This window comes from Marmota marmota, unplaced genomic scaffold (genome assembly GCF_001458135.2).
Source record: "Marmota marmota marmota unplaced genomic scaffold, marMar, whole genome shotgun sequence".
Taxonomy (NCBI): domain Eukaryota; kingdom Metazoa; phylum Chordata; class Mammalia; order Rodentia; family Sciuridae; genus Marmota; species Marmota marmota.
Window position 1 is genome coordinate 2672025 of NW_026000052.1, and position 23231 is coordinate 2695255.

A 23231-nucleotide genomic window follows, 5' to 3' on the forward strand; every position below is an offset into this window, starting at 1 on the left:
GCCAGGAGGGACCCCAGCCCCTACTGTATAGGGGAGCCAGGGACAGGCCAGCTTCAGCCAGGAGGGACCCCAGCTCCTACTGTATACGGGAGCCAGGGACAGGCCAGCCTGGGCCGGGAGGGACCCCAGCTCCTACTGTATACGGGAGCCAGGGACAGGCCAGCCTCATCCAGCAGGAACCTCAGCTCCTACTGTACAGGGCTACCTGGGCTACCACAAGGGGGACACAGCCAGGCAGAACACCACAGGCCCGTGACTCCCAGGAGTCAGCAGCCCCTCTTGGGTCTGTCAACCCCCCCAAAGCAGGGTCCAGCTCTGCTTTAGTCCTTGAGCCAGTTCACCAATGACACTGCGCAGTCCAACTGCCAGGAGGAGCCGACAGCGTGGCGTTGAGCCCTAGTGCAACAGACCTCAGGATCCTAATCAGTGGCCCAAGCAGGAGAGGGAGCTCCTAGCACTGGGGAGAAGAGCCGGTCCCTGGCCTGCCGCCTGCTAGAGGCACTGGCGACGCAGGGAGGGTGTTCCCTAGAAGTCAGCCTGGGACCTCGCCCCCAGCCAGAAGAAGGTAGAATTCAAGGCCGTCCGGGTCACTGTGCATCCCCAGGGACCAGAGTCAGGCGTGGGGCACAGCTGTTGGGCAAGGTGGACAGCTGTCTGGTCTGGGCTACCACAAGGGGGACACAGACAGGCTGTAAGTACCTGTGTAGCTCAGCCACAGGCTCCCAGGACCAGCCACCAGGCCTGCTGAGGGGACCTGTGGTGGCTGGAAATAAGCCCCAGCCATGGGCTTCTCTGCCTCTCAGACACAGACTCAGGGGTCCAGGGCCCAGCCCTGGCTGCGGCCACCAGGGTAACCAGCCCTTCCCGTGCAGCCACCTACAGGCAGGGCCTCTGTCCCAGCCACGAGGCACTCTGGGAGACCACCCGAAATGGCTGGCCCCAGACCACGTCAGGGCCATGTGACCTCTACTTTGAGAGCTTCCAATCCTGATGCACCTTCCAAGTTCCTGCCAGCATGTCCCAAGGTCAGGGCACAGGATCACGGCCGCTTATTCAGAGGTCATGAGGAAGGACCAGGAATCCAGAACGTGCTATCCACTGAGGTCCTCAAAGTCGGATTGCACTGATGGTCAGTGATGTCCCTCAAGACTGAACAGTGTTCCTCAAACCTCAGTGGTGTCCCCTGAACCCAATGGTATGCCTCCCAGGACTGAATGCTCGGGACCTTCAGAAGGGACTCCATCCACAGAAACTCCCCCTGAACATCCCAAAGCGCCCTTCAATTCCACCTGCCCTAGTGGGGACCACACAACCTGACTATTACTAGGGGTGAGCACTTTTGTCAAGTGTCTGATCAAGTTATTAATTCAAGAACATAGGAAAAAACACCCCTTTCCCACTGCTCAGGAAGCCTTCCTGGTCTCTGATGACTGAGCCTGGTTCCTGAGGCCTATGATTGTCCTCGCTGTGAGATGATCCAGTGAGGAAAAGCGTCCAAGGCACAATCATGGTCCATTTGCTGTGAATTAGTGACGTTGCCCAGAATGAACCAACCAAAAGTTGGCTAAAGCTCATCTGCCAGGCTGGGAGCCCCCTCCCCACCCCCACAACTCGCCCCGGAAAGCCAACGTCACCCTGTGCTGCTGGGTAGGGGCACGACCTACAGCTCAGGTCACAGGGACCCCGTCAGCCCCCTCTGGCCTCTGCCTGGGCCCAGTCTCCCAGGTCAGGACGTCTAAGCCTGGGGCCACGGGGTGGGAGAGCAGGCACTGGGCAAAGACACAGTAAGCCCATGGAGTGGCTCCTAAGGACACGCTCCCCACAGGCTCCACACCTTGGCAGAGCCACCAGATGAGCAGGCTCATCCTAAATGACCACTGGGTGAAGGCCCGGACTCCCAGGGACAAACTCTAAAGTCACGATGGATTTGAGGAAGGCTGGGGGAGCTGTGGGCACAGGGACAAGGAGAAAGGACCAAAAGAAGGAAAAGCCCAGCCAGCAAGAGTGTCCTTCAAGGACGCAGTGGGGACACGCAGTTAACAGTCACCACTGCTGTGAAAAACTGCCCCGACTCCCGTTCAATGTCGGGGTCACATCCAGGCCACCAGAGAGATGGAACACAGTCTCCTAATAAACACAAAACATCTCACAAGGTGACTTTATCTGCCACGGCCATTCCTCTCTCCCCTAAGTCAGGCCAGGCCACCAGCACCTCCCTGAGGAGGGTGTCCATCACCCAGCCACTTACACCTGTCCAGATAAGACGGAGGGCTTAATTAACTCGCCTGGGAGGGGATGACACGACTGCCCCATCGCTGGTGACAGGGACAATGTGGAGGGTGCATGGCACAGCTAGCGAGGCTCCCCCCAGGGTATGTAATTAAAAGCAGAGATCTGGCGCTGGCAATGGATTCTCATTAAAGCCTCAGGCCGCTCGCTGGGAGTCACCATGTTTGATTCATGTATCTCTTAATGTCATTGTCCCCAATTAAGCTTCTGTCGGTAGCCGCTTCCCTTCCTGGGTCCCCGAGCTTTCTCCTAGCCTCGTCCCCCGGGACCATCCATCTCCTTTGTGCACTGGAGACACCTGGCAGCCTGTCTAGAGACCCACCTGCTTAGAAAGCAAAGGGCACAGATGAGGCCTCCCTGCCCAGCTCTGGTGGTGGACAGTGACGGTCACTATAATGCTTTCACTATCCTGAAATCAAACTGGGTCCACGAGCTGGGCTTCCAGGAAACCATGCTGGCCTCTGTGGACACCGGGCTTCCGCTGGACTCCCGGCTGGAGGCCTGAGTCCACAGGGTCCCCGCCCAGCCGCACGTCTCTTACCAGGGTACAGCTGCTTGGTGGGCGCACTGAGCTGGGCGTCTTTGGAGACTCGGTATGCAACATCTGGGCCTTTGGAAGATCGTCGTGTGGCGCAGAAACCTGTGGTCTTTGTTATCCCGTCAGGCAAGTTGTGAAAATCTAGAACCTTCAGGAGATCTGCCGGCTGAGCTGCAATGAGAGAGACTGGGGTCAGCCAGAGAGGAAGGAGTGTCTCGGGAGCACTTGTAGGAGGGGCTCTGATGACTGCCCGTGCAGCACCCCCACAGACCCGACCGCAGCGCTGAGGGCCCAGCTCAGGACAGTGGGGCCTGCTACAGCTTGTAGCCACACCAGCAGCATACCTTGCTTGCCCCCTCTGACGGCTGCCACCGTCCCCATTTGTGCATGAGTGGCCCTTACTCCCAATCCTCATGTGGCCAGAGCTTCAGGAGCCTCCTCTCAGTACACCCTCTCTTATGGTGGCACAGGAGGTGTGTTTGTCCCCAGACAGAAGCTGGGGGCTACAGAAGACCCACCATGCCAGGACCACCCTCGTGGTGCTGTTTGATGCAATAAGAGTGATTGACAGCTCAAGAACTTGTTGGGCGACCCCCAGAGGACCCACCCCTCTGAGTCTCCACTGCTATTGGCAAATTTTATCCCCTTGACCAATCAGCTGTCACCTCCCACAGCAGCTTCCATCAGCCCAGAGACCACACACAGGAAGAGGAGCAGGACCCCACCACCCTTCAGGGGCTGCTCAGGGATGGCAGAGTCCTGAGGGCCTGCGAGAAGCTGATCCTCGGACCTGCAAAGCCAAGGGCTTCTGGAGAGCTCAACATACCCCCAAACCAAAGACGGCCTCCCTGTTACTAGAAGCTCGAGGCACCCCGGGGGTTCAGGCAGAGAAAATAACTCCAACCTGCTGCAGAATGAGTGTGTGGCTGGGCGCCACCCGGGGACTCAGAGACCCACGGCCAGCACCCAGCTGGGTCCTCATGGGAGGGACTTGGAGCTCCTCTCCGTCCTGAAGCTGTCTCCAAGCCGTTTCCAGGAAGGCAGCCGGTTACCCAGGCTGCGGATCCTGAGTCCCCCACCCATCTATGTCACTTCTGCAGCCCAGCTCCACTGCGTCCTGCCATCTGATCCAGGGATGCAGGGAACCATTAGGGGGCAGAAGGGGCTCAGCACGGACAGCCAGCACACTTGGTCCAGGGCGACCACTACTTATTTCCAAGTCACTGGCTTTCGCGGCCTCTTTGATTTTCCTGGATGGCCCTCGGCCACGACCCAGGACCCAGATTCACATGTGTGGCCGATCCCGCGTGTATCTGTGGCACCTCTGAGGCACTCGGCATCGGAAACAAAGCCCTCAGCGGGCACTCGTCCACCGGACAGTAGAAGTTGGGCTGAGCACAGGTGTCTGGTGAGGCCGAGTGGCCCAGTCCCAGGCCTGGACCCGGCCGTGGGAAGAGATGGCCGTGCCAGCCGCCAGCACACCTGCGGGGATGAGGCGGCGCGGCCCCGTCATCTCCGGCACTCGACTCCAAGGTTGGCAGTGGCCCGCGAAGGGATCAGGGATCCGGGCGGGGCTTCCTGGACTCACATCAGAGCTGGGCCGAGATGCTTTTCCCAGACCTGGGGCTGCGAGTCTGTTCCCTCCATTGCCTAAGGCGGAGGCCGACTCCAGCCCCTTCCTGGCCGTGGGTGCAGATCTGCTGCCACAGGAAAAAGGCCCCCAGGCCTCCAGGCCCAGTGCCACCCTCCACGGCCAGCACCTTCCTGTGCCAGAGCACGCGAAATGTCAACTCTTAAACAAGCACGTCGGGCAGCACGGGCTCCTCCGGCCCCGCTTCCCACCAACACCCTGGGCCTCTGCTCGGGCAGTTTCTCGGTCAGGCTGAGAGCCCACCTGGAATCACACAGGCTCTGGGGACAGACGACGTGGGTGAGAAGCCAGCACCCCCCCAGGTGAGGAGGATCTTGGCTGGGGACCCGTGGGAGAAGCTGCAGGCACAAGCCAGAGTGGCCCGGGTCCCAGCACCTCAGGCTCCGCACCTTTGCCCCTCCTTTCTGTTTCTCCTCGATCAGCCCCAGGCATGGCCCCCCAGGGGCCAGGGTCAGGGAAGCTGGACACTCTGTCCATGTGCTTCCACTCGGTGCCAGCACTCAATCTCGGAGTGCCCGCGTCCTCGGGACATCTCACGGAGGCCGTAAGCAGGCGCTGCGTGCCCAGACGGCAGCAGAAGGGATGCAGTGAGGCCGACGTAAGGAAGGAGAGGGCGAATGAGGAAGGGTCTGGAGTCAAGGAGTGAGCTCGAGCACCAAGCACCACAGACGGCAGCGTGAAGGAGGGCAGGACACAGTGCCATCTCGGGGCCCAGACAGAGGAGACACACGGACAGGCGATGGGCAGGTGGACAGAGGAGGGAATCCATCAGTGAGCAAATAACAAGGGCAATGTGGCAAATCAGGCGGCAGAGGTGCCAGAGCCAGCTCTCAGGACTGGCCAGCGGGCAGCCCTGGGATTGCCCTCAGGTGGCCGTGCCTCCCCAGCAGGCTCCTCCACCATCAGCCTAAAAGCCGGCCACCGCTCTACGCTCCTCCAGGGCTGAGACCTGGAGTTATCCAGCTCTGTGTCACCCTGGGGCCCGCCACCCCTTCCTTTCACGGAAGTGGCCTCCAGAAGGATGGCAGCACACAGCACTGGGCTCCCCAGCCTGCACTACAGTGGGCTACTGTGACCCCGAGGTGCGAGGCACAAGGCTATGGTCCTGGACTCTACTGAAGGCCTGACACACGGGACCCTGCCCAGTAGGGAAGGACAGAGGGTCACAGGCAGCCTGGCATCATGCCCAAGGGCGGCTGCAGGGAGCCCAGCCCAGCAATGCTGGGCCCCTGCCCTCCCCTGCAAGAAGGGCTGCTGAGCACCTGCACGGGCATCCAGCACCTCCCAGAGCTGATGAAATGAGACATCTGCTGTGGGCAGGAACTTAAATTGGTTCCTGGTTCCTGGTCATCGGCTAGGACAAGACAGGACACCAAGGAATGGCTGAAGCTGGCCGGGACGCCAGCCCACCCTGCTGGAGGACCTACCTGTGGACCTGAGTCCCTCAGATAAGGACACCTCACAGCCAACCGTGCCAAGGCCACAGAAAACGGCCTGCCTTCAGGACGGGGGAGGCCTGAGTCACCCTCCAGAGCTACCTGGGATGTGTCCCCAGCATGCAATCTGGAATCCAAGGCCTGCCACTCCATGTGACCACTGTCCTGCCAGCCCCAGGGATGGAAATGCTCAGAGGGAAACCTCACCAGAGCTGCTCAGCGCCTCCTGTGCCCAGCAGAGCAGGGAGGCCCACCTGAGCGCTGAGGCCCGCGGGCCAGACTCCAGGGAGCTGCTTGCTGGGCTTAACCATCCTCCCCCCGCCCACTGGGCACTGCTGGAGAGAACCCTGGGAAACAGCAGAAGGGGTGGAGGCTGCTTGCTGGGCGGGGCCTCCACTGGCCAGCCCTTGATGGCTTGCTGGGTGAGTGAGCAGCTGCCCCACAGGGCAGGCTGCGGGAGAAAGGACAGGACACCTCTGCTGCTCCTACGCTTTGTAAATCAAGCTGCCCCCACCCTGGAGAGCTCGCGCTGCCTGCCTCTGGACATCACCGTCCAGCCACACACACTGCTCCGCACTCTGCCTGGGAGGGGCGGCCTGAGGAGCCCCTCTGCGTGGGCTGGGTGGGGGTGGCTTTGGGGCTTTGCTCCAATTCAGCTTTTCCTGACCTGTGTCTGAACCAGCGACACGTCTCCAAGAACTCGCTAGGGACGGACAGCCTTCGATCAGCCAGCCTCTGTCCAGGTTGCGGGCATGCACCTGCTCCCTCCTGCAGCTCTCTCTCGGGGAGCACCTTGGCCCCTGGAGTCCCAGACACACACTCAGATTCCTCCTCGAGGCGCCACCCTGCAGTCGCGTGGCAGTCCCCGTGCGGCTCCTGCCTGCCTGTCCCCAGGTCCTCCCTGCCCGTCTCCAGGAGGTCCTCCCTGCATTCCTGCCCTCCCCAGGCCTCGCCAGCTGCAGGGTAAGGTGGGGCACCAGTGTCACTAGTGCTGCCTCTACCTCACTAGAGGGTCATTGCCCACCCCCTGTGGCACTGGGCCCTCCTTCTGAGGGGGGACCTCTGGGGAAACATGCTGGCCCAGCCCGGGTCCCTCTGTCCCCACCTCATCTGCACAGTCCCATGCACACAACCACTGCCCTCGAGCTGAAGGAACCCACACTCTGGTCACACACAGCCTCAGAATCCCGGGGGCCAGGCAGCATTGCTGGGATCGGACGTGGCCTGCAACTCAGTCCCCCACTCCAGGGCAGCGTGCCCACTACACGTGGCGGGAGGGTTCCAGACCCCCCGGGACAGGAGGGCACTCTGCCTCTCCACGACACCAAGGCCGTTGTCTTCAGACACGGAGGCCTGGACCAAATGTCCGTGGACTAGAGGGAGAGGGACATGGAAAAGGGCTTCGTGCTCCACGGCGGCACGGCTGTCCTCAAGAGAAAACTCAGGCCTTCTGAACAACGGCCAGCATCTTTAGTTCACAGCACAGAGCCACCTGGGCTTGGAGCCCAGAGTCAGGCCAGGTCACGGACGAGCGAGCCTTACTGTGACAGAGAAGATGAGCTGAGGGAGGGACAGCCACCCCCAAGGTCACACAGCACCTGGTGCAGAGCAGGCCGGCACGGCGCCTGGAGAGAGGCCGCAGGGCACTGCTCCCCCACCCCTCCCTTACTCCCCTGCTCTTCCTGGGGGCCACCCTCTGAAGGGCTGGACTGAGGATAGCCGTGGGGAGGTGGCCCCAGGGGGTCCTGCCAGGCCCTCCCCCAGCCCTCCCTCAGGCGGGTGGCCCCATGGCAGAGCGGCCAGCAGGTTGGAAAACACAGGGGTGTGGGGAGGCTTCGAAGGCCCCAGCAGAGCCTTCTCGGATGACTGGACCTCAGGATCAGGGAACACTGGAGGGCAGGGGAGGAGGCCGCGAGGCCGGGGCTGGGCAGGCAGCATCTTCCTCCCCCACCGCCCCCAGGGCTGTGCACGGCACAGGACCTGAGCTCAGGCCAGGCCCCGGGTCACCGACACACAGAAACAGGTCCTGCACCCCTGAACCCCTAAACTCTCTTCCTCAGCCCTGGCTTCACCCACTCCTGGTTCCTCTGCCTGAAACCACAGCCCCGCCCTCCCCCAGCCCCTGTCCCAATGGGACCTCACCAGAGCCCCAAGGGGGCTGACCCATTTCCACACCACAGGGCTACTGGGCCCCACCATGGTGCACTAGGCACCTGGAGTTGTGCAGTGCACAGCCTGCCCACCCTCCTCCTCCAGCCCAGGAATGCTGCCTAAGGACATTTGCACCCCTGGGCACAGCACAAGAGATCAGCAGTTTGGGGCTGGGCAAGGCTGGACCCCCTTGAACCTGGCCCTGTCCCTCTATGCTATGGACTGGGGCCGAGTCTTCCTCAGCTACAGCGTGGAGTCTCGGGCTGGAATGGCTGTCAGGGCCAGCCTGGTAGCAGCCCATGCCTGGAAGGCCTTACAGCCCCCCCTGCGCCGGTCAGCCTTCCCTACAAGGCCCCTGGCCACCTGCGGTCACCACAGCCCTCAGGGCAGGAGCTGGAGCCACGGCAGACTCTGCTCACCAAGCCACTCTTCCCTGAGGCTGGGGAAGTGACCAGAAACTCAGCTCAGGGACAACGCTCAACCGCAGTTCCTGGTGGTCCCCTCCACGGCTCAGGGACACTGAGCATCCGTGCTCCTGGCCCAGTGCTCCTGCTCCCAGAGAGGAGCCGAGGACCCCCAGAGCGGCTGCCCACAGCACCCTCACTAAGGGAGCCGGCCATGGCCCTGCTGTCTGCACACGGCACGTGGGCTCCTGAGCCTGCACCAGACAGCCAGCTCAGAGCGCCCACCTGACTTGTCACCACCGAGTCCCCAGGTGGTGGAAAGCACTGGGGTTTAGGGATCAGACTTGACTTTGATCTCGGAACCCCCATGTACCAGCCCCAAGGCCCTGGGCAGAGCCCGGAGGCTCCTAGTCACTCTCTGTAAAAGGGACACGTCACCAGGGCAGAGACAGCAAGGGCCACGCCAGCCTGGAGCACATGGGCAGTGCTAGCTCATTTACACCAGCCTGCAGTCTGGCCCCTGCCCCAGGCCAGGGATGTCCCCAGTGCCCCCACCAGTTCCCACAGTGGACCGTCATGGGGATTAGACAAGAAATGAAAAACACAGCGTGATCAGGCCCTGCTGAGGATGCCCCGTGTCAGTGTGAGGGTGTAGTCGGGAGCTGGAATGCGTGAAGAATGGATTAGCACTGACGCCCAAGGGCGTCTCCGACAGCAGAGGGCAGAGGCACCGACCCATCAGAGCACAGGGACAGCCTGCAGGGCTCTGCCCAGGAGCTGGCTCAGCCTCAGACGCACACCTAGGCACCCCGCAGGCTTGCCCCGCCCACCTCCCAGCGCAGGGTCCCCAGGCAGGCAGCAGGCCATGGTCCCGGGCAGACAGCAGGCCCCTGTCTTTGCTGGGGGTAGGGGGTGAGGATCCTACGGGGCTGCAGGGCTGTGGTCACCAGCTCTCCTGCTGCCCAGCAGCCACTAATTGCAAGACTGGACACCTGTTGGTTGGCAGAGGCCATGATGCACATGGACAAGGCCACAGGGGAGCAGCGGGGGCAGAGGAGGGCGCCTCCAGGGTGCAGGCCACAGGGCAGAGGCTGATCCTCGCCCAGAGGGACTCTGAGGCAAGGGGTGGCTGTGCTGGGGCTGGGGCAGCTGCCGGGTCCTGTCCTGGTGGGGCAGCTGAGGCTGAGCACACACAGGCCTCCCATGCCCAGCCTCCTGCCACCCACCATCTGGGCAGCCCACCCTCTGAAGGCAGGAAAAGGAAGAGGGGGCGTGGCCAAGGTCGCAACCAGAGTCACAGCCCAGAGCCTCCAAGTCACGGGCACAGCCGGTGCTTCCAGAACCCAACAGATAAACTGCAGCTGCCACCCTGTGCTCAGGAAGGGCCTCGGGACAGACCACCAGCCCCCGCCATCAAGACCACAGCCGAGCACCGCGGCTCCGTCCACTCCCAGGCTGGGGCTGGCCACCTCGCTCTCCCTCTCCCAGTGCTCCTCCTTTCCTGGTCAGAAAGTCAAGGATCCGAGAAGCTGTTGACCATGGTGTCCTGGAGGGGACTTCATGGGAACTTCTGGCTCAGGTCAGGGGCAAGGGTCACCCTGCTACTCGGGGACACAGTCACTACAGAAGGCCCGCAGTGGGGAGGTACTTCACTCGTGCTCCAGGTCACGGGGACTGTCGGAACACAGGCTGTGACTGCCCATCTTCCACTTGGCATCGAGGCTGACCTGAGATCTGCCCTGGGTGTCACCACATCATCCACACACCGTGACCAGACGTGGGCCAACGAGCCTTCTGCAAGGCCCACCACACACGCCTGCCACCCCAAGGTGACCACTGCGCCCAGCTGTGCCTCCTCCCGCTGTGAGCTCAGCAGGATTCACACACACCGCGCCTGGAACGTGGTCACACCTGCAGCCAGGACTGGGAGAGGCAGGTGGACACAGCAGGGCACAGGAAAGGGCTCTTGCAGGGGACCTGGCCAGCCTTAGCGGATGGGAGGAAGGCACAATGTCACAGGCAGAGTCTGGGCCACCCAGGGAACGGGCACAGAGCAGCGCAGGACAGAGAGCCCAGGGAACCGGGCCAGGCCACCCGAGCGGGCAGCTCCCACCGTCCCGATGGTGAGGATGCAAAGACCGGGCTTGAGGCCGTAGGTGGAAGACCAGGAAGAGCCTCACCGACCCAGGGACACTCCCCGGAAGAGGCCAGGACGCGTCCACACTCCTGCATCTGCTGAGCGCTCCCTCCCGCCGGCCATGGCCACTTCCCATCTGCTTTGTTAGTAGACATGTCTGTCTTGTCTGTCATTCCTCCAGGAATCGGAACAGAACAGGAGGAATGCCCAGGACACGATGCCCACAGCCAACTGCCAAGGATGGGCACCGCAGAGGCCTGCTCTGTGCACATGGGCGCTGCCAGCCGGTTCTGGCCATCCCAAGAGCGGCCCCTGCAGGCTGGGTGCAGAACCAGATGGGGATCCTGTCTCCTCGAAGGTCCTCTGTCTCTTCGTTGGGTGGGGGTGAGGGTGCAGAGCCCAGTTCCTCTGTCCAGGGTGGGCTGCTTGCCTGGCGAGTTCTATGGGATCCACCTGCTTCCAGAACAACCCAGAGTGGGCAGACTGCCACTGGGCCAGCGGGGGTCACACTGGCAGAGTGCCCCGCCTCTAAGTCACCTCATCAGGCCCCAGGAAATGGCCATGAAGCTGTGCTACGGGGACAGGCGAGAGACCATCCCAGAGCTACTTCAGCCCCACGTCAGGTTCTCACAGGCCAGCTGACCCAAGTGGCTTCCTTTCTTGGCGGGGGTTGGTACTGGGGATTGAACTCAGGGATACCCAACCACTGAGCCTGTCCTCAACCCTGGCTCAGGGTTTAGAGACAGGGTCTCACTGAGTTGCTTAGTGCCTCGCTGTTGCTGAGGCTGGTTTTGAACTCATGATCCTCTAGTCTCAGCCTCTGGAGCCACTGGGATTACAGGCCTGCACCACTGCACCCAGCTCTAAGTGGCTTCTTGACACAGAGGAAGCTCTGGGCCACTGAAACCACCACCGGGGCTAAGCACCTGCCGTGTGTCGGAGCATACGTAGGTCCACACCACGGGCTGGCCCTCGCTGCATAATCTGGGCACTTCCACATGGCCCGTCCCCACCAGGGCTTCCTGCAGTGTTGGCAGAGTTTTTAGGACTCAGGAGCAATGACAAAGGTCCTCTGTGCTGTGTTCAATGAATCCAGGCTCAAGGATGTACCCTAAAACCACGAGCAGCTGCACCACCCTGTGCCTCAGTTTCCCTGCCGTAAGAGAGGATGTGCCTCACCTGAGATGCCTCTGGCAACCATTATGTGCAACACCAAGACACTTCTGAAAGACTGGCAGGTGCAATTAGCAATGCTAATGAGGTCAGACCCATTAATGAGGCTCCCTCCACTCTCAGTAATCACTCTGACTCATCAAAGCCCCATCATTCAAGGAAGCTGGAGGGGAGCAAGCAGTCCTGCTGGGAACCAGGACAGACTCCACTTCCTGGAGGCCTGCCTCTGCAGCACCCCCAGCCCTGGGCAGGCAGGAGCTGCTCCCCACCTGTGAGCTCCGTGATGAGGGACACCTCTGACCTCACTGCAGAGCAGGAAGGGTGCTGGGCCCTGGCACTTGTGCGGTTCAGGGCTCTGAGGGGGACAAAGGGCTAAGCCAGCCAGTGAAGAACAAGTCAGTGCCTTCAAATGAACCCAGGGGCAAATGCACCAGCCGGCCAAGGAGCAAGCGCAGGAGGAGGAGAAACCGACCCCAGGCCGCAAGCACAGAGGGGCCGTTCTGGGCCATCACGCTCCCGGACCTCCAAGGCCCAGGTGTGAACTGGGAACAAGGACCGGTTATGCCTGCAAGAGGCAGCTCTCCAGTGCTCCCTGATGGTGGGGCAGGAAGGGGACGACCCACCTAGCCTGATTCGGGGTGGCCAAGACCCGCCACCAGGTGAACACAGCAAGGGGCAGAAACCCTGAGAGGACAGCGTCCCTTTCTAGAAAAATAAGTTAAACATGTCCATGCAATCTGAAAACCGCCCACCAGCCCAGAGCAACATCCACCACGGGGCTCCCAGTTCCCCGGGGAGATCCGGGAGAAATTGAAGGGGAACGTGAGCTGGCCCTTCTCGTCACGCGGCTACTTCTGAAAACTCTAAGGGTACACCCACATAAACCCGCTCAATTCCACTAATCCCCCGAAGGAGCCGTGATAAAAATTTAAAGCATGGAAGTTTTAAAATGGCACAAGCCCTTGAACACAGAGCCCATCCCGTGCTGTGCCCGCGTACCCCCCTCTAGCCAGGCTGGACACCCGTGACGGGCCACATGGCTGGCTTTCTGACTGAAGCTTCAAGAAACCAGTAGCTTCTGTTCCCTGCACCGCTCTGAACCCAGGCACCATGCAGTGGGGAGCCCAGCTGCTCCTGGACGGTCCCACGTGAAGGGGAAGCCAGGCCCCCAGGCAGCTGCAGCCCCACTGCAGCAGGGGGGCCTCCAGCCCACAGCGCCACTCACCTGCAGCCAGGTACGGCGGGCACCGCCCTGACCAGCGCTGCCCAGAGAGCAGCCACGGCTTAAAATAAGAGACTGCTGCTGCCTTCAGACCCTGAGTCTTCCCCCAGCTGTCAGGCACTCCAGATGGCCACACGGCACGTGACCCACTCTGCAGCAGAGATACAGCCCTGCACCTGGAAAGGGAAGGGCGACCTGACAACGTGGCTGGCAGCTAAACACAAGTCGGTCGAGACTTGTCTCCTTTCAAACTGGCAGAACACCCTCGTGTGCCCACGGTGGCGAAGGTGCGAGTCCCCCTCAGGACACCTGGGGTCTGAGCGACGCTCTCACCACAGTCCGGCACTTGGCCCTGCTCCCGTCAGAAGCACCTGCGGCTCTCACCTCACCACAGCATCACGGAGAGGCACCATAAGGTGCTCGCGGCACAGGAGGCGCAGACCCACGTGCCCTGGGACAAGGGCACGCTCCAGCCCGGGCTGGGCGCACGAGCAATGAGCAGCCATGGGCAGCAAGAGCACGGGTGCCGCTCACGTGGGCAGCCCGAGGTCTCTTCTGCCTGGTCAGTGGGCTTCCTGGACGTGATTCATGGAAGTAAAGGCTTCGTTTCAAGCCTCCCATGCAGACGCGTGGCCCTAGCACCACCACACAACCCAGAGACAGCATGGCCACGCCTCCTGGTCCCTCTGGTCTTCTCCCCATGCCAGGGTCCCTGGCAGCCCTGGTCTCTTCTCCGTGGTCTCTTGTGCCTGAGCTCTCCTAGGCACTGGGAGGCACACGAAAGCCACGAGTGGCCGTCCCAAGCAGTGGCCCTTGTGTGGATGGTCCACGATTCACCCATCCATGGGCGAGGTGAGGGTCACCTGGATCATGTCCAGTCTGTGACCAGTGCATATTATATATTTGTTTTTGTTACACAGCAGCATATGAACATGCAGGACGAGTCTCAGCGCGGACATAGGCTTTCATTTCTCTTGAGTAAACACCTAGGAGTGGAATAGCCCATGGTTTCATAAAACACCTGCTTGACTTTTCCAAAGGGGCCGCCCCATCCTCACAATAGCCTGCAAATTCCCCCACAGCCACACCCACGTGTGCACACACCAACGCGTGTGCCATGGTGACATCTCCTTACAGCTCTAATTTGCACACCCTGACGGCTGAAGCCAGGCACAGGCACACAACGGCCATTTAAGTTTTAAGTTTAAATGTAGATTCCTTTCCTGTGTGGAGTTAACTGTGGTTCTTCATCAGTGCTCTGTTTTGTGAGTATTTGATTCCCATCTCGTGGACCCCCCACACACACATTTTCCCATTGGTGTCTGTCAGGGAGCACAGGTTCTGCTTTGGTAAAGTCTCGGGGAGCCGCTTTGTTATCTGTCAGGGCTCCTAGCTTTTGTGTCTAACATAGAAACCTGCCTGACTCAAGGTTAAAAAGATTTTGCTTTATCCTTTATGGTTTTAAGTCTCACATTTGGATCTATGATCCCTCTTACTTCTATATGCTATTTGAGGTAGGGGTCAGGGTTCACCTCTTTGCCAATGGATGTCCATGGCTTCAGAACCAGTTACTGACCAAGGCCATCCTTTTGCCATGGAGTTGCCTTGAATGTATTTATGGACTCTGTCCACTGGTCCCCATCTTTCTGTCAACACTATACTGCCTTGGTCACTGTAGACTTAGGCAAGTCTCAAATCACCTAGCACGAGTCCTCCAATGCTCTCCCCTTCCAAAATGGTTTTGGTTATTTTAGGTTCTTTACAATTCCACATAAGTTTCAGCACCACCTTGTTGATCTCTGTTTTAAGCAAGCCTGATAGAATTTTAACTTAGCGTTGCATTGAATCTGTACATCATGTGAGGAGAAATATCCTTAATAATTCTGAGCTTTCTTATCCGTGAGAATGGTGAATCTCTGGATGTCTTCAGATTTTCTTTTATTTCACGAAACAATATTTTCTAATTTTCACTATAAGATTTGCACATTTTTGTTGAATTTATCTCTAAGAATCTTGTGCTTTTGGTGCTATTATAATGGCTTTTGAATTTTCTATTTCCAACTGATCGTTGCTACTCTCTAGAATGCAACTGATTTCTGAACCTGTCACCATGCTAAACTCATCAGTTCAGAAGTTGTTTTGCAGATTCCTCAAGATTCGCATGCAGTCCATCATGTGGTCCACAAATAAAGACAGTTTGGTTTTTTTTTCCTCCTCTCCAATCTGTACATCTTTTATTTCCTTTTCCTGCCTTATTGCACTGGCTGGGGCCTCCATGCAAGGTTGAATGGGAGTGATGGGAACAGGCGCCTTGCCCTTTCCTGACCCTAGAGGGCAGCATCCAGCACACAGGTTTTACTTAGAGGCCTTTATCAGATTGAGGACGTCCTCTTTCACTCCCCACTTACTCAAATTTGATCATCGTATTGTAAGTTTGAAACTCTTACAAAGTGGCATATAATTCCAATTTTGTAAGACCAGGCATAGAGCAGTCAACAGTAAATACATTTTAATGCTCATTTAGTAATTTACTTGGCTGAACTTCCTAAGAGAAACCAACATTGCAGCAGCATGATTTTAAAAAGTGAGGGGTCATGACCAACTTTCGTTTTTTTCTTTTCTTTTTTGGTGGCTTTTACCATTTCCATGGTGGACACACACTGCTTCTGTGGCAGATTATGGAGCGCTGAATGCCACCTAGGGCCCGCAGGCCCCAGCCTCTCTACCTGGACTGCAAGACAGTCCCATCCCTCGGTCCATGCCTGGACAACAGACTGTCTTCAACTGGTCTTTATAATCCAAAGGGCAAGTATCACCTCGGGAAAACTTCCACTTCCCAGGAGTGTGACATCTGGGGTGGCCTCACAGGGCCCTCGCTGGCTCCTCACAGGGCCCTTGGCCAGGCCTGGGCCGGGCTCACCCTTGCCCCTGCGGACTGAAATATGGACAAAAGGCCGATGTGTCTGCTGGCCGCTGGCCCTCCCCCACACTGGCAGAGGCTGGCATTTTCCTCTGAATTCTTGTTAACAAGCAGCTTTAGAAAGAGACGGAAACTGGCCCCAGAGCTGGCTTAACACCTGTTAAAAAGCCACCAAGGTGACAGACGGAGCCCAACAGAGTCTATTTCTGGTTACAAATGACAGCAGCCGTCTGCCCACTGGTGGCCCTTGACATGCCAACTGGGTGCTGTGCTGCTTCAGGGGCTGCGGCCAATCCCGGGGGTTCTGTGGTTCTCTGTATCGAGCTGGGCTGCCCCTGACCGTCTGCCATTATAAACAACACCGGGGAACCCGGGAAGCCCTGTGCCTCCGTGATCACGAGGTTATCGTGGGCACAACTCGGAAACTACTGTGTTCAGTTCTGATGTAAGTACAGAGCCCCTGCCCAGGCCACTCTGACCCCTGGAGCAAGTTCTTACACAACTTCCCCTGGAGCAGGGGTCATCTTTAAATCACTAGAACCAAGCCACTTCCCAAACACTGAACTACCACCCAGAACCAGACATTAAGTGGCCCATAACCACCCAAGGACTAGGGAAAATACCCCAAGGACACGTCACTCATGAGCAGCAGGACTCCAGTGGCCTGTGGCTGCCACTCAGGAGCCCACCTCCAGCCCAGCTGCACATCCTGGCCTCCACCTCTGGGCTGGTGAGGCCAGGCTTCAAGGCCTCTCCAGACACCTTGGGGCTCTCCAGGTGCCGCCTCTTGCAGGCTCCAGATCCCAGCCAGCCCTCCTGGGTGCGGAGGCTCAGTGTGGAGCTGCCCAGGCTGCAGGGCCCGCCCTCACTCTGGACAGTTCATCTCAAGAGCAGGCTGCTGCACTAGAGGTCAGAGCAGCCCCCGAGCCTGCCCTCCCTGCCCAGGTCAACCCTCCCCACCCTCCCGGGGCACCCCAGACGTTAGCTCCAGCCCACCCCCTGCATGGCAGGTGTCCACTCACTGGGCCAGCTGGCGGATAGGAGAAGCCTGTCTGCTTGCCTGGCTAGCCACAGCAGGAACGCAGCAGACGCTGTTGGCCAGAGAGGTGGGTAGGAGAGGGGTGCAGTCAGCACCTGCTGGGTGTCTACTGGGTTCTAGAAGACTCCACCACGTTTTCCCACTAAAGGCAAAAGGGGTGTAAAGGTCCGAGCACACGTGGGTCAGCTCCTTGCGGTGACCCTGAGGTGCAGGACACTGCTCCCTTCTGCAGATTCAGAAGCTGGTGCTTGCCTGAAGGCCAGGGGACTGGACCTGTCCCAGGCCCAGGAAATGACCCAGCCAGTGCTGAACATTAAATAACGGCTCCCTACAGCCTCTGCCAGAGCAGAAAGGGGGCATGCCTGGCAGACCCGGGGGAGGAGCCCAGCTCTACAACCACCCGTTAACACCTGAGGATGGCCCTGGCCAGGGCGCGGTGGCCAGATGATAACTGCCCACTGTCAGTTGGAATGTAATTCTGCAATAAAAGGCTTTTAAATCTTCCTGTGTTCAGATGCAGTGAGTCAATGTCTAGGAACTCGCCCTGAGGAAATACTCAGAGAGGCAGAAGATTTACCAGGAAGACGTCCATCCAAGTGTCATTTATAACAGCCATCGGTCAGAAACAAACCAGACCCCATGCAGGAGAAACAGCTAGGAAAATGCTAAGGAAGCACACAGTAGGGTGTTTGCGGTGACCAAGACACAGAGGTCCCCTACCCATACTTCTCCTACCTTCTGTTTCTGAGGTTGATCACAAAGTCCAAAATATTAAATGGGACATTCTAGAAAAAGATAACCCGTAAGCTTTAGTATCTTCTGTCAGAGGATACTGTTATCATTGTCCCACAGTGTCATTCATCACTGTCCACCTCTACCTGTGCCTAAGTCACCGTTATCACAGGGACACGTGCACAGGGAAAATGCAGTCTATGTAGGGTTTGCAACCGTCTACACCTCACGCGTCCACCTAGGGCCTTACAACGTGTCCCCGTAGATAAGGGGACACGGGGAAGAATTCTTCCTGAATAGACCCACGAAGGCCAACGCACTCTCCAGAGCAGAGGGCCACGTGCTGGAGCAAAGCCATTCTAGGAGGCTCAGTTCCCACTCAGCTGAGTGGCTGGAGGCCGTGGAGGATGCTGCGGGTCTGCAAGTCCATAGCCCCGTCCTATCTCCAGAGCCCGGCCGAGTGGCAGGTGGACCACCAGTCCGTCCCCTCCTGTATTGATATCATTTTGTCTTAAATTCTTATCTTTTAAGGCCAAAATTTTCTTTTAATTGACTAAGTCATTCCAGCCAGACGGTCCCCCCTAACAGCAGGAGAGGCACGCGGTTCCCAGAGCGGCAGGTCCACTCTGTCTCCATCTGCTGTCCAGATGCCGGCCCGCTGGACACGCCATTCACGTCTCTGTGAAGACAGTGGAGACGTCCACCCCATGCACCCCCTGCCCACTCCAGGAAGATCTCTGTCCCGAGGCGTGCACCTCCTGGACACATGTGCCTCCTCTCCTCTCCCAGGAGATGGCCCCACGGCCACTTCACACAGTAAATCTCCAAGACCAATCCACGTTGGCGACTCTGAAGCCATTTAAACTCCTTTCTTCCCACCCTTGCACTGCATTCCATTTAGAGGTACAAAGACCTAAACAAGTGGCTCCCCTCAGTGGGTACGTGGGTGTTGAGAGCCTGGCTTCTTCCCCACAGCACTGCGTGATGATGCTGGCAGGCAAGTGCGTGTCTACGGCAAACACCCAACAAGTGGGGATGACCAAGGAGGCCAGCAGTGCACATTCCCAGTGTCTGCTCTGTGCACCTGGCCCCTTGAGCAATGTGATCTCCATGGGTTTCACCTGCATTCTCTCCTTGCAAGGTGAAACATCGTCTCTCATGTTTAAAAGTTCTTTTTTCTTTTACTGAGAACTATTTCTGTCTGTTGTTCATTTTCATGTTTGGTTGTTGACCTTTTCTTATTGATTTTTAGGAACTGTTTGCATATTACAGCATATCAACTTTTTCTATAATATATTTATATCTATACACTCGTAATTTTTTCTTAGAATTATTGGCTGTTTTGGGTTTTTTTTGCCAGACAGAAACTTGTGACTTTGACAGAGTGATTTTCTCTTTAATAACTTCTGAGGTTTATGTCAGACTGAGAATGGTCTTCTCATCCCAGGGTTATAAAACCCAGTCTCCCGTGGTTTCTTCTAGTAGTTTTATGGTCTCGTTTTTAAAGTTCACATCTTTGATCCATCTGGAGTGCATTTGGGTACAAAATGCAGGCAGGATCCAACCTCCTTGTCCCCCCGACGGCTTCTTTGTTGTTCCAGCCCAGTTCAATGACTAATCCTTTCTTTCACAGCCCATGTGAAACTGTCACCTTCACCGAACCCTAATTCCTGCCAGTGGCCTGGTTTTTAAGGGCCAGAGCTGTGCACACCCCACCCCCAGGGGACTGACTTGCGCCGGGTAGGGGTCTGCTGTCCGCCCCAGGGCAGCGGGAGAGGGTCGGCAGAGCCCTCTGGTGGCGGCAGCCTGGCTTGCAACGCTCAGGAGGTCAGAAGCAGGAAGGACCAACACTGTGGGTGCTTCCCGTCACCCAGGGGGCTTCCAGCGGTCTCGGGGCTGAAGGAGGAGGGCCTGCTCTCGACGTGAAGGCCACGTGCGGCTGTTTCAGACCTGTGCTCAGCCTTCAGAGAGCGGGCACGAGGGCACAGGGCCCCTGGCCAAGCGGCCACACGCGATGGGCCATCAGCCACCTGTCGTCTTCCCTCCGCTCCTTGGACTCTGGGCTCGGACCCACCAGAATTTGAATTTGGAGATTATGGGCTATTTTTTATTTTTTTCTTTATACAGTCTCGTATTTTCCAAAATGACTATAATAAAATATATATTTTTCAATAAATAGATGTGCATTATTGGGGTGGGAGGGGGAGGGGGAGAGCACCCCCCCCCAGGCAGAAGGGTGGATCCATCCCACCTCCAGTGGCCGGGCCTTTCCCAGAGGGCTTTGCTGAGATTTCTGCACAGTCTTACCCAGTGGGGCCCTGGCCAGCGCGGCCTCCTCCCTCCTCCTCCCTAGCCAAGCACCTCCCTCCCCTGGGATCTGCAAGGGCCCCGGCTCCAGGCAACCCCGAGCCTAGACCCTCTGTGCCCGCAACTCGCCCCAACACTCTCTCTGAGGCTACAGACAGACCCAGGGGGGCTCAGAGAGGGAACTGGAGGGCAGGAGGGCCAGGTGGGTCAAGCCCAGCCTAGTCCTGGCTCCCCTGCGCGGTCACAGACAAACTGACCTCTGACCCTGGAGTCTGATTCAGGCGAGTGAGGCCCTGGCACCCGCTGGCCTGACATGAGAGGTACGGGCCCAGGGAGGTGGTATGTGCTTCGCACTGGGAAAACCCACAGGCCTCCAGGCCTGACCCCAGGCTGGAAAGTCCAGATTCCAAGGCCTCAGGGTCCACCATGCTGGGCTGGGACTTTGCTCTTCTCCTGGGACAGGGGCACTGCCAACTCACCTGCCACAGTGACACGCAGTCAGCCAACACAGGTGATGCTGTGCTTCACTGTGGTATGGTGGCCTCAAAAGCTGCCCCTCGGCAAAGCCACGCACAGGGCCACGGGTGCCCACAAAAACGCTCCCGGAGTTCACAGTTAGAGGCTGGAGGAGGGGGGATTTCTGATCCCAGAGCCTAACAGCAGGGGGCACACAGTGGGTGTGCAGCCAACAGTCCTTGGGTCCAGGGACAAGGCCGGTGAGGCTCTTGTACTGCTAACAGCTCCAGGTCTAGAGTCAGAGCTCAGACCCTGGCACAGAGTGTGTGGCCCACAGAGACCTGATGAACAGCAGACCCGGAGCACGGCTTTCCAGACCAGAGCTCGTGTGCGTGGGCTCTCTCCCATCCAGACTGGCCGCCGCCGCCCACGTCCCCATCTCACTTCAGAGCCGGAGGGCAGGAGGGTGCCGAATTCCACCCCGAGGCCCTGCTCCCTGAGCTGCTGGCCCCTCTGCCCTCACCTCCATGAGGACCGTCCCTGTCCACAAGGTCTGAGCCCTGGCAGGAAGCACCGCGCACCTGGCTAGGAGCCAGGAGGCACTGGGGAGGCGGAAGCCGGTCCCACTGCCCCCTGCAAGCCCAGAGCCCCGGGACATGGTCAGGAAGGTGGCAGTGGGACTGGGAAGAAGCGGCAGGGTCGGCAGAGGAGAATGCGCCCATCACCCGCCTGACGCAACCCAGGGAGGGGCCGACGGCCATGAGAACAGCAGGGGCGCCAGGGACGCTCCTGGGCGCAGTTAGGGGCTGGCTGCTACGACACTGGAGAAATCAGATCAGGAAATATGTTCACCAGTGATGGAAGGAGACCAGACTACCTCTCTGCAAAGGAATTTACTTGCTGGCCAAGACACGGACCAGGCACCGATGTTTATGGAGAACGGCACGTGCCAGGAACCCGCTGCTTTTGTTCAGCCTCACATTCAGCCCAGGGAGGGCCAGGGCGTGGGGAGGAAGGCGAGCCGCACTCGGCCCAGCCTCTGCCTAGCAGCCGGCCCAAGGAGGGAGGCCGGGAGCACACGCCCACATCCAGGTGCCAGGGCAAGGTCTGGCACCCCGAGGGGTCCGGAGTGAGCCCGTCAAGTCCTGGGAGCAGAGCTGTCCAAGGCGACGGCTCAGGAGTGAGGAGGTGGTCTGAGGAAGAGCAGCAAGGGCTGGCAGCATTCAGAGAATTCCAGAGCATGGCTGGACGTTTTTATGGGGTGAGAAGACTGGTCCAGAGCTGGAGGACCTGGGTTGAAAAGGTCTGGAGAGACTCCTCTGCAGAAACTGTCTGGGGATCAGGGTAAGGGACACCCTCAGGAAGATGGGTGGGGCTGGCTGGTGAGCAGGGTGGTGGAGAGGGGCACTGCAGAGAGGGACACTGGAGTCCAAAAGAGCCACAAGCGACCCCCACTCTTGCTCCTAGTCAGCCAGTGCACCCAGCACCCAAGAGAGCGCAAGACATCGATCAGCCATATGCCCATGGGACTGACCAGAGATTCAAAAAATTAGGCACTGTAATCTGCTTGGGTTCACGTCACCTGTACACAGCCTGCCACAAACCAGCCACTTGCTTGGGGACCCCAAGGAGCTGGGGGGCTCCCAATGGCACAGTGGAGCACGACACATATGCCCAGTGCAGGTCTACATCCCACGGGATCCGTGTGAGCCCACAGCTTCTGATCCAACAGACACTGGGGGGCAGGGTCCTGGCCCAGCCCCTGGAGGGCATTCCCCACGCTCCCCAGGTGACCCTGGGCTGGCCCCAGGCACCCTCTCCTCCAGTTCTCAGGGGCATCAAGCCCAGCACACCTGGGTGTGCCGTCGGTGAGGTAAGGTGTGGAGAGCTCAGTCACCTCTGGACCCACCATCCTCCTGCAGAGCAGCCCAGGCAGCCATGGGTCGGGGTGCCCAGGTGCCCTAACATCCACCCATCTTCACTCTGCACATGAGGAAACTGAGGCAAGACAAGCACGGCTCTGAGGTGGCCCTGAGCCCAGCAGCACCAGACACTTGAGCCACGCCCAGTAGAGCTGGGGTGCAATGCCAGCCTCAGCCTTTAGGTGGTCCCCACCCAGGGTCTCCACCCGGGGAACCAGGGGGCTTCAAGATCCCTGCAATGAGCTGGGGCCTTGCTCTGCCGTGTCTATTTCGGGTCTGGCTGCCCAGGTGACCCCAAACTGGAAATGCTTAGAGACACGCATGCAAATAAGCCCTACTCTCTTGCTTTCAAATAAACTGAAATCCCCCCACTTTTCCCAGTAGAATCTGACTGGGGCACACAGTGGGGACGGGGGATGCCCAGGGAGCAAATTCAAGCATAATACTCCTGAGAGCCTCAGTCCCCAGAGCCTGTGGACCCCCAGTACCATGGGGACACTCTGCTAATAAGATAAAGGGCAACTGAGCACCAGGCCTCTGAACTCTGCTCTTGGGCTTTTATTTTCCTTTGCTGAAATGCTGCTGGTCCCGCCCCCCCCCCATGTTATGGTTGAGCTACACCAGCTTAACCTTGGGACCTCCAGCCCACTGGTCAACCCCCACCCAGCCTCAGGCAGCCTTTGGCTTGCTGGCACAGACCCCCACACCCCGCCCGTCGGGTGTCCACTGACATGAAACAGGCAGCACCTACCTGGCCATAACCCTCTCCTATCATTCTTTCCTCCCATTAAAATGGAGAGCATGACTCAGCCCAGGCCCACTCGGCCCCGGACGGTCTAGCCACAGCTGGACGC

The 23231-nt window shown here is 58.8% G+C and overlaps 1 protein-coding gene across 1 annotated transcript in view; it reads right to left on the reverse strand.

Moving 5' to 3' along the window:
• Col5a1 (collagen type V alpha 1 chain) overlaps positions 1-23231 on the reverse strand; it is a 191169-nt gene that overhangs the window by 101946 nt on the left and 65992 nt on the right. The window contains 1 exon segment of the mRNA XM_048813424.1: positions 2831-2998. Coding sequence (XP_048669381.1) covers positions 2831-2998 — 168 coding nt within the window.